General features: G+C 40.3%; 1 protein-coding gene across 1 annotated transcript; it reads left to right on the top strand.

The window, feature by feature from the left end:
• The first annotated feature begins 4002 nt into the window (after positions 1–4002).
• Positions 4003–11421, top strand: zgc:65851 (uncharacterized protein LOC321113 homolog). Its single transcript, XM_033972711.2, has 4 exons — positions 4003–4804; positions 6898–7215; positions 7625–7749; positions 8336–11421. Exons 1-4 carry the CDS (start codon positions 4076–4078, stop codon positions 8739–8741), a joined length of 1578 nt encoding a protein of 525 aa, XP_033828602.1. The 5' UTR covers positions 4003–4075; the 3' UTR covers positions 8742–11421.
• The last annotated feature ends 367 nt before the right edge of the window (positions 11422–11788 follow it).

The following is an 11788-nucleotide window of genomic DNA, read 5'->3' as shown; positions in this document are numbered from 1 at the left end:
TTCTTTTCCCTCATTCTGTCATTCTCATATATATATATATATATATATATATATATATATATATATATATATATATATATATATATATATATATATATATATATATATATATATATATATATATATATATATATATATATATATATATATATATATATATATATATATATATATATATATGAAATGTAGAAGTATATAAGTGAAATGTAGAACTGATCTGACTAACTAGCACAGCCATTTGATTGACAGTGTTACAGATGTTTTCTTTACAGCACATGGTCGTAATATTCATGTAATCCTTTATGCAATTCCTTGGTTGCAGACATCACAGTTGGGGGGCCGCTGTAGCTCAAACCTGCTGGTTCAATCCCAGCGCTGACAACTGCACACTGGCAGTGGGAAGACATTTCACTCAGACCTTGCCCATGTATTGTATGTATTTGGGTAAGTAAATGTGATTCTGAGAAACTGGTCATCAGAGGCTCATGGTGCTGATTGAAGGTCACACTTTCATAAATCAACCCTGGGCAGCTGCGGCTACAGGTGTGTCTTATTACAGCAAAATCTAAAAGTTGATTAAGTAATCCCTAAAATTATAGCAACTGGAAAAGAAACAGGCTACATACAACAAATGTATTATTATTAATTGGTTTTACTTTTTCATCTTTTTTAAATTTTGGATTTATTTAGTCTGAGTACAGTGATTTTCCCTCTGTGAGATTCTATCTAATCTATCCGTCCAACTGTTGTCATTGCATACTCTAATGTCATCACTCACGTATTCCCCTGTGTTTGCTGCACAATCTGCTCATCTCTTCACTTCTCTTAGGGGTCCTTTGATTTGCCAGGTGTTAGTGCGAGTTTTAGCCCAGCCGTAGTGCCCCTCTCTCAGTTTCACATCCAGGCCTCTCCAGCTCCTTTTGTTCTACTTCAGATGGAGTGATCAGAAGGGATGTGCACTCTCCTGAGACCACAATTCTCCTGCCATCTGCTACCTGCCACTAAACAAAGAAGAGCACATATGTATTCAGTGTGTGTGATGTATGGTTTAGTCCTGGTTAGGGCCAGTTATGCCATTTAAAAAAAAAATTGGGTTTAGTCCAGCTGTCATATTAAAATTTCAAACTCGAATTCAATACTAAGGAATACACTCAATACTCGTTACTGATTATGATAGAACAACTAATATAACATTTTTTAAACAATAGAATGTAATTTTCATATACAAAATAATGTTTTTCTTTATGTTACCATGTTATATTAATTCTGATTTGATGCTGTTAATGTGATTCTTTTTGTAGTATTGAAACTTAGTCAAATAGTATCTTGTTTTGATATTAGTTTTAGTATGAATTAGTGTCTGATTTTCTGTACTTTTGACAACCCCAATCCAGCATTATATCCCAGTTTAGCGTGGTCTTTATTCTGAATCAGTCCTGGTCCAATCTGGGTTTGTCTGCTTTAGTCTTGTTTAGTTTTAGTGATTTGTGAGTCTTGGTATGGTCTGTTAAAATCAATAGAAAGGAACATCATGAAGCGTATGTACGTCCCTGTATGTAAGAAACTGATTCTCCAGCTATGGGATCAACCAGTGCTATGCAAACTTGTCCTGATGCTACTTCTAGCCTTTTCAGTGACTTAAAAAGAGAGATCACATATTCAGACTGTAGCTGTTCTTTGGGTTATGGCTGCTTATGTATACTTCTGGTTTGTTTTTTGTTTAGTTTCAGATTTTTGTTTTCTCTGGAGGACATCAGAGTACCATGAAGAATCCTACAAAGACACAGGGAAACCTACAAAAAGGTGAACTAAGACGTGGCACTCTTGTCATATTAAGAGCTACTATTCAAATTATACTTGCAAATTGGTGTTTTACTTGGGTTTCCTTCCATTACTGAGAATTTGTGGAGGATAAAAGAGCAACATTACCCCCTACTGGTCACGTTTGACACAGATAAGTTTTAGTTTTATTGTTATTCATTTATTTATGCATTGCCTCTTTGACTTGGAGGTTAATGTGGGCTGTAGCAATGAGTGTTTCTTTGCTACAGCCCACTTTTAATATTTGATTTTTGATGTTTTGGGGAAACACGCTCTTATGTAAATGTACAAACAAGAACAAAGTGTTTTCTTACCATGGTGGGGGCCATGTCCTTTTGTCCAGGTAAGAGATAAGGGCAGTGCTATTTTCCTAAACTAAATTCAGTCATAACAAAAATTCTAGACTCGATCTGCTCAAGATATATAGACATAAATCGAGGAGGTCCATCTTGTAAAGGATTTTTAAAGTTACAATTTGAATAAGTTGCAGGGGAAATTGGCTGAAAAAAGAAGAAAAAAGACTCTTGAGTTATCAAATTTTTTGTTGCTGAGTCACACACCACGTTTTGCTGTGATTTTTATTGCTGCTGCAGACAAAATGGCTGAAAGAGACTGGAGAAAAATGTATCACACATGAGCAATAGTATTTTGTATTCATTCATTTTTGTCTCATTGTAGAATCATGCATTTTAAGTAGTCTATGGTGTATAAGACCAAAGTAGGCTCTAACCAAGTGAAATGAATGTTTTTGATGGTTTTGAGGTTGAGCTTTTTTTGAAACCAAGGCACAAGTTGAAGATAGGCCCACGTCTTGCATCACTTGCAACACTGCATACATGTATAATTTATTAGGATTCAAATGTAAATCATGCAGTAGGTCAAAGCGTTTGGTGTTCTATTCAAACATTGTAATACAAGTACATGAACCAGGTTTATATGTCGTCACTAGAGAAACATTTAAAGATGCTGCATACTGCATATTGTATCGTCATATTTATGGAACCAAACGACCTTAAGGTGGTTAACTGAAGTAGCCAAAGCACAAGATAATACAATAATAAATAAATTGTAAGACTATAAATATTTGGTTGTCCATATCTTTTTAACTCAGATAGACAATAACCTAATCAATGTGTAGCTGTAGAGATTAGTGCAGAAAATGTGCAAACTGTCCAGTGAGAAATTACGTGAGGTGCACAGATGACTGGTGATGCTTTAGCGCCCCCAAGTGGTGCGTAATGGTAGTAAAATGTGTGAGTAAAAGGAACATAGGATGGACTCATTATAAAATGTCGAATAAGTAGACCTGTTTTAAGCCATTAAAAGTAAGTCATTACTGTACATAGCGTCAGTGGCTCAAACTTCTGAATATTAAATTGAATTATAAAAAACGAGCTGAACATGTAAAGACCTGGGAAAAGAGACAAAACTGACCGGCAGTTAAAACTGAACGTTTATACGGTTAATAACTACAGTACTTTCTCCACAAAGCCTTTACACAGTAATGATGCTACACGCCGCAACCGTACCTGTCCCGGGAAGGGCACAGCTCTAGACCTCTACCTGACCCCTTTCTTGAGGCGTGGTTGCGCAAGGACCAGGACCACAAGCTCTCCACAAAACATGAAGGGGCATTTGGAGAAACTGACGGTATGAGTATGAGTGATGGAGCCACCACTGCCTGTTTAGTTTGGGTTGTTTCTAAACTAAGTGAACACGTAGTGTGGGGTTAAACGAACCAACTCTCAGATGTAACTGTCCCATCATCACATTATTCAGATCCTGCGGAGTCCGGACCCCCAGACTGCAGCACCACGCGCACACAGCTTTCATTGATCTCGTGCGGCGTGCAGCCGCAGCAGTGACACCGCTGGGACCTGTCCCAGTGAAGGATGGGTCGGTATAACCCACACTGATGTGGTTGTTTTTTTATTGAACTTATAACTAAAGCTTTTCATGAGTCGTGAGGCGGAACAAACGGGCTGGGTTCATTGGACACAGAGGTTCTGCATGAGTGGGTCGTGCCCCCTTCACGCGCTGCGGGGGTGTGGTGCTGGGGGTGTTTCTGCCAAATCCGCAGGTTTCACTCCTCTCTCTCCTTGTTGTCTCCCCAGTCTGAGTTTGCTATGCGTCAAATGATGCGCGGCGCGTGCTCTATAAAGGCACCTGTCCTGGCAGAGCTCACGCGCATCTGACTTTCTCTCCTCACTCTTCCCGTGTTCAGCTCCTCGCGCACTCTGCCCCGTTCAGGACCATGAGTTTCTCCAGTGAAGTGTACAGCTCCAGCTCGTACCGGAAGATCTTCGGCGATGCTCCACGCTCCGGGCGCATGTCGATGGCCAGCCCGTCCCGTGCCCACTCCTCGGGACTCCGCAGCGTCCATCACCGGTACAGCTCCCCGTCCATGTCCTCCTCCGGGATCCGCAGGAGTGCTGCGCCGCGCGTGAACCTGGCCATGCACGAGCCTCTGGAGCTGTGCGCCTCCACGGCCATGACCAACGAGCTGAAGATTGTCCGCACCAACGAGAAGGAGCAACTGCAGGGGCTCAATGACCGCTTCGTGTCGTTCATCGAGAAGGTGCACAGCCTCGAGCAGCACAACCGCGTGCTTGAGGCGGAGGTGACGCTATTGCGGCAGCGCCACAATGAGCCCTCACGCCTGCACGAGCTCTATGAGCAGGAGATCCGTGAGCTCCGGGCGCGTGTGGAGGAGCTGACGCACGAGAAGAGCCAGATGCACGTGGACTGCGTGCAGATGAATGATGCACTGGAGCGCTCGCGAGAAAAGCTTGATGAGGAGAGCCGGCTCCGCGAGGAGGCTGAGAACGCGCTCAAGGGTTACCGGAAAGACGTGGATGATGCCACGCTCGCGCGTCTCGAGCTTGAGAAGAAAGTGGAGGCTCTGCTGGACGAGATCGCCTTCCTCAGGAAAGTCCACGAGGAGGAGCTGCACGAGCTGCAGGCATCACTGCAGGCCACGCAGGTACTGCACACGCACAAACACGCACGTGTCATTCCCCCCTCTTTTCTGAAAGTAAACAAAACTTACTTATCAATCCCAAGAGCTGCATAAATAGTAGCTGAGCAGATGGAGCTATGTAGTAACCATAAGAAACAAGTGAAAAAAGTAACAGAGGCATGGATTCTGTTTGGTCCAGCTGGGCACGGATAAATTAATGGCACTGCAGCGCCTCGTGCTTCTGCTCTGCAGCACCCCCCGCGTTCTCACGCCCCCGCACGCACAGTCCCGCAGACTACTCCTCTCTGTTCTGAATATGGCAGTTCATTTCACCTCTGCTCAAATGAAGTATTGAGAATACTTGCCTGTTGCTGTGGGAACAATTTGCGATGGTTGAGCAACTTTGACGCAGCAAAATATGTAGATGATTTGTTTTATTGATGGGGCCGGGAGAGAGATTATGGGGTGCGCATTAGGGGCGTGGCCGCTCTAGTCTATGCAGATCACACTAAATTAACTCATGTAAACGAACAGCACGAAGATAAAGATGCCCCTTTTCTTCCAAAACATAGCCACTAAAAAAAAAATAATAATAATAAAAAATATGATGCAACACATTTTGACAGATTTGAGTCGTAACTTTAGTTTTCTCTGAATATAAGTGCTGGTGCCCTACAGAAAAATATGAAATAGTTATTGTGTAACCGGAAACTTATTTGTTAGTCAATATTTGAGGGCAGAAGAATCATGAGGGCTATCCTTCACGGAAAAAGTGTGGCAATTACTTTACATTAAGCTAATTGCAGGGTGTGGTCCTCCCAAGCCACTGAACATGCCTGAACCCCCAATTGTTGTTATATGTTTTTTAAGTGTAACTTTTTAGACATGAAAAAAAAAAAATCCATTTATTCGTTAAAAATAATAACCAAAACATTTACTGCTTATAATACATTTGGCATTGTAACTCATTGCTGTATTTGATCTCTTCTACCTAAACCAAATTATCAGCCTAATTTACTCTAATGTCAATATACATTATTTATTTATTTATTTTTTATCGAATGAATGTTGCTTTTACAACAAAGCTCAACACTGCAACTGCAATGGACATCAAATCAATTAGCTGCAGTGAGAAGTGATTGCTAAAGCACTGGTTGCTGGGTAGATTCCTCCCGGGCGTCCTCTCGCTGTCCGTCTGTGGGGAATGGTATTGCCTTGTAAGCTATTGACAGCACAGCACCAGAAGGCCTGATTCAGCAGCTTCTTCATCAGTGCTGCGTATCACCTCACTGGACACACCACACCTTATACATAAATGCATACGGCAACGGCACGAAGATCGAAGAGAAGGGGAGGGGATGGGGAATAGATGGTACCTCTCAGCTGTCCAGAGTATTGGTTTACTCAAGTTTATGGGCTGCACTCCTCATGTTAGAAGAAGCAGATTCAGCCCTAGGTTATGAAACATTATGTCCATTGGAATTTTGTGGTCAGCAGATGTACATACATTTTTCATTCAAAGTAATATAAAATGATCAATAAAGTCAATTGGTTAAAGAAATTTCAGTAACCTTTAATGAGCGGTTTTCTAACTGATAGCAATGTCAGTCTATTCACCAATTATGTGCCACTTACTTATATACAATGTAAGACTATAAACACCGCTGGCCCTGTGTCAGACATATGAAGATGTGGTTGTCATTTTGCATCATTTACCTTTCTGACTGCAAATCTAACACACATTACAGTTTATTTTGGCAAAGTGAATTGTCAGTATCCATTGATTCGTCCAACCTTCATATGTAGCAGCAAAAGCTCACTGTGGCACATAGCAGGTAGAAAATGATAACATTACGTATATATGCATATTATATTATTTTTGTATAAGTTTTAACCTTCCTCAGTTCTGTTGTGTTTAGTGATAAGGGTGGAAACCTTGCTGGTACAATAAGAACATGCAAACACAACACAGAAGGGCTTACCCGCTCCAGGAATTATACCTCTTGCAGTGAGGGTTCCAGGAGTGTTAACTACTATACCACCTTGCCATCCAATACTTTATTTTAAACAACATGCCATACCTCATACATCATCCAGCTCTCTGTGTCCCCCTGCAGGTGTCGGTGGAGATGGACATGGCCAAACCGGACCTGGCGGCTGCTCTGAAGGACATCCGCTCTCAGTATGAAAACCTCTCTGCCCGAAACCAGGCTCAGGCTGAGGACTGGTACCGCTCCAAGATCGCCACAGTATCGGAGGCGGCGGCCCGTAACCAGGACGCCATCAAACACTCTAAAGAGGAGCTGACCGAGTACCGCCGACAGGTCCAGGCGCGCACTCTGGAGATTGAGGCTCTGAGGGGCCACAATGAGGCACTAGAGAGGCAGATTGCTGAGATGGAGGACCGCCACAACCAGGAGATCGGCGAGCTGCAGGTGATGGATTGAGCGACAGGTGGAGAGAGATGAGATTATTCAAGTTCAAGAGAGTACAGGGTTTAGTTCTGCAATAGGCCTCACAGTGAGCAATAAGATGTGAGTTAATACTAGTAATTAGAGGAGCCCTATTGAAATTTGGAGCATAGTATAAAATGAAACAATACAACAAAATAAATGCAGTACCTACCAGTTTACTAAGTTACAAACAATTTGATACTGTATAAAATCCATAACAATTAATCTTAATATCCAAATCATGCTGCAAGTTAGAACTAAGATATATTCAAGAACCAAAAAGATCTTGTCAAAGTTATTACAAACGCTAAAACTAGTGCTGTATTGGGGTTAAAAGTCAGAGTTAAAGTTCTCTTCGGATTCCTTACCGGGTGTTACTGTTTTTTTGTAGGACACCATCCAGCAGCTGGAGGCAGCCCTGCGCACCACTAAAGGAGAGATGTCCCACCACCTGCGCGAGTACCAGGACCTGCTCAATGTCAAGATGGCTCTGGACATTGAGATCGCTGCCTACAGGTGAGTTTATACTGAAAAAACAGGAGATGAAAAATACATTTAAAGTATGTAAGTTTTCTGATGGAGGGTCTGCCACCTGCTTGTCTTCATAGAGATAGTACTTAATAGTAATTGCTTTGTCTGACATGATCCATAGTAAGGCATTCAACTTTTTGTCAACCCCACTCACAGCAAGAATGCATGTTTTTCCAAGATATTTTTGTACCAAAAAAAAAAAAAAAGACACATGAGCTTATGGGCATACTATGGGACATTCCTGGCTAAGCAATAACAACTCTATAGAACAAGCAGGTTGCAGAAAAGTTACATAATGCATCTTTAAATACATTTAGTATACTTACCAAACAAAATATCAACCTGTGAACCACACCTATATTATAATCAATTTAGGTCCCTGCTTGACAAATGTAGTTGCTCACAGGTTGTTGATAGGAGTTTGATGACATGTAGGGATTTCACATATTGGGATATTTGCTTTAATTCATCATGATTAAAACGCATGGCCCATTCTCCGCTACGCCAATCCTGAACGTTGTTGAAGCATTCTCTGATTTATGTCCCTGTTCTGTTTGTGTGCCTTAAACAGGAAGCTGCTGGAGGGCGAGGAGTGCCGCCTCAGCTCTGTCGGCGGGTCCATGGTGCAGTCTGGATATCCGGGCTTCTCCTACATGTCCCCTCGCAGCTACACCCTTGGAGCCTACAGAAGGTCCAAACCCGAGGAGGATGGGGATGAGGGAGAGGATGAGGAGGAGAAGGAGGAGGGAGAGGATGAGGAGGGAGGAGATGAGGAGGGGGGAGATGATGAGGCAGGAGATGAGGAGGGAGGTGATGAGGAGGGAGGTGAGGAGGGAGAGGGTGATGATGACCAAGAGGAGGAAGAGGAGGAGCAGAAGCAGGATAAGAAAGGCAAAGATAAGGACGATAAGCAAGACAAGGAGAAGGAGAAGAAGAAAGAGAAGGATAGCTCTAGCTCCAAGACCAGCAAAAACTGAATACATTACACCAGTCACATACATGTAGGCTATGTTCATGTGGGCATATGAATGGGACAAAATGGAAATAGACAAATGCATTTTGAGGCAACACCTGGCATAAAACATATGAAAAAACACAAGTCATAGTGGATTTAAAGCCACATTATGTGACATTTTGCAACATTCATATTTTTGAGCTTCAATAGCCTTTTGAAAACATATCATATCATTACTACCAGTCATTTAGCTCATACCAACCTTATGGTGGCTTGAGCATTACAAAACCTAAGCTGATAAATTATTGCACTATTCCAATAAACTTTCTAATTAAATCATGTTATTATACATACGATGTTAGAGTCATATACATATCCAGGAGTAGTTACTTGACTGATACATTTCAGATATCATGGCATTTTAAATCCTAAAACGTGTGTGAAATACAATTTATAGATGCCCATTACACTTGTTTTCATAAATTACTAGACTCAGAGTATTGAGAACACATTGCTTCAACATCATTTATATATCAAAGCAAATTACAACATGCATATCTGGGCACTACCACTCAAAATGTTACTGTATCATTTGTAGTTGCAGTCTACACATACTTCATTTTTTGCATAGGAACTATTTCAAACTATTCACAATCAGAGTATTGGTGCTAAAAAGTACATATAGTGAGCTTAAATTTCTCCAATACCTATGCTATGTTGTCCCATTCACTATTCTCCACAAGACTACAGCCTACAGCTCATATCATGCACCAAACCACTGTCTAAAAGCCTCACACTGACACATTTCCCATCATGAAACCAATAAATATTGAGGTTACAGAGGCAGGTATTGAAGTATTAGAACTTTTTAAAATTTTGTTTAGAACTGACAAATTTCAAGAACGTAGTCTACTAGTTTTACATGCACTGGAAAGTTAGAAGTTAACAATGTTTTGACGTTTTAATCAATACTTCATATCTTATACATTTTCTGCAACTAAATTACTGTATCTACTTTAGGTTTTATAGCCTATCAACAATGTCTCCAGTTATTCTCTGAAGTAGTATTTGGTCAAAAGTCTCATTTGAAGTGGGAGAAATCAAGAACAATTATGACACAAGAGGGAAAAAAGAAATGGTTAACAAAGTAAATGTGACAAATTCAACTTCAGAGGACAATTGGAGTACCATAATCCAGTTTTAAAAAATCAACCCTTCCTCATTAGAAAAGAGTTAATGTATCTCAAAGAATGAATTTAACGATTTTCTCACTGCTTTCTCCCACACACTTGCATTGAAAATGAGCCAAGCATGAACAGTACAATCAACCATCGAAAGCAACAATATTCAGCACACAATTGTACAAAAACGCACACTTCTAATCAAAAAAGACACAGCCAACTTTAACGGTGCTATTTTGATTTTTACATTCAATGAAAGTAACTATTACCAGCTCATTCCTGATAGTGTCAAATTCTAAGGAGGTCTATGGGTTACACAATTTTCACTCATAAATGCTTCAATCCCACCATGACACAAGAGTATTGTACGCTGCCATTTTGAGCACTTTTCATTTTGTCACTGTAGCGTCACGGCACGGCAATAATGTTGACTGATTCATGTATATACTGATGGGGAAATATATTGTAACGGGGGGGCTGAGTTTTCATTCGCTGGAAACCGCGGGTGGTGCATCTCTGGGAATGATAAAATATAAAGAGTTTAAATAGAAATCGCTGCTGCAGAATATAATATATGTTTTGGGAAAATGAATTATAATCCCTCCCTTTAGTTGGTTCATTTGTCACTGTTCCTTAGCATTAACAGTGTCCCATGGACTTATAGGTAAAAAATATAGGGTTAGCATTTTCAATACATTCGCATTAGCCACTAAAAATCACATTGAATGAGAGGGTTTTGGAAAATGGAAACAACTTCCACAGCTGTGTACGTGTTTAGATAGGGACATTTAGCAACCTTTATGAATGTTGTTATTATACATTAGCAATATACATTCATACAAAGTGAAATTTTTCAAACATTTTTACATTAAATTGTGAAGATCTCGAAGCGAAATTCCTCATAAAAAGTAAGAAATGCTTGAAATATTTGCGTATACTGATTATGAACTCTATATGAAAATACATTTTTAAAAATAGTAAAGATAGCTCCGCTACTGTCAAAATGTGCATTCAATATATGGCATCGCAGAGGATGTATACAGTGTTATATGGAGTCAAGGTTGCTCATTTTGCAGGAGGTGAAGGAAAACGTGGTCATAAGTGCCACAGCATCTGGTGGTGACACTGACATGAGCCCATATGTTTGTGTCAGGTGGGTCTAAATGAACTAAGTTCACGGCTAAATATAACAGATAGAGTCACAACTAAGGGCTAATCGCACTCACCATATCACTACACCCCATGGTGACAAATGAACCAGCTTATGGGCGTTGAATGCATGGCCTGATTCTTGGATGGAATAGATTTTTGCTTGTTGTGTGAATTATAAATCTTGCCTTAACCATTTGCTGCAGAAAAAGACCACAACACAACATTTTAGTCTGTTGTTTTAGAAAAGGGGAGGTAGATGAGGAATGCTGACACTAAACCGAACCATTCCTGCTAAAACTACTGTGATCTGTATGTGCTGCTCTATCATGCAGTCTGAGTCTCAAAGCCAAATAAAGACATTTATTAACCAAATCAATGGTATTTTGTTTTCATTTACACATATGTTATTTTAGTGTAGAACACTCTATTATCTGTAGTACTTGAGTATACAAAGGCTACTTGCCAGTAAGATTCACTGGACAGTAGGCAGTGTGAAATGGAGGTGAAGTGCATGGAGAGATATTCAGTACAATTTTAGAGACTGGGAATCTCTCACAACATCAAACCCCTCGATCACATAGTGCATTTTCAGTCTTTTTACTAATTCAGTACAGCATACTTTAAACTTTAAACTAAACTGTCTTGAATTGTGCTTTTCTTAAAGAAGAAAATAACAGATTATTTTTTTCCAGGTATTTAGTATAAACCTATAACATACATAGATCATGATTTTTTT

This window comes from Periophthalmus magnuspinnatus, chromosome 9, assembly GCF_009829125.3.
Source record: "Periophthalmus magnuspinnatus isolate fPerMag1 chromosome 9, fPerMag1.2.pri, whole genome shotgun sequence".
Classification (NCBI taxonomy): domain Eukaryota; kingdom Metazoa; phylum Chordata; class Actinopteri; order Gobiiformes; family Gobiidae; genus Periophthalmus; species Periophthalmus magnuspinnatus.
The sequence above is the reverse complement of the archived record's forward strand: the minus strand, read 5'-3'. Positions and strand labels throughout refer to the sequence as shown.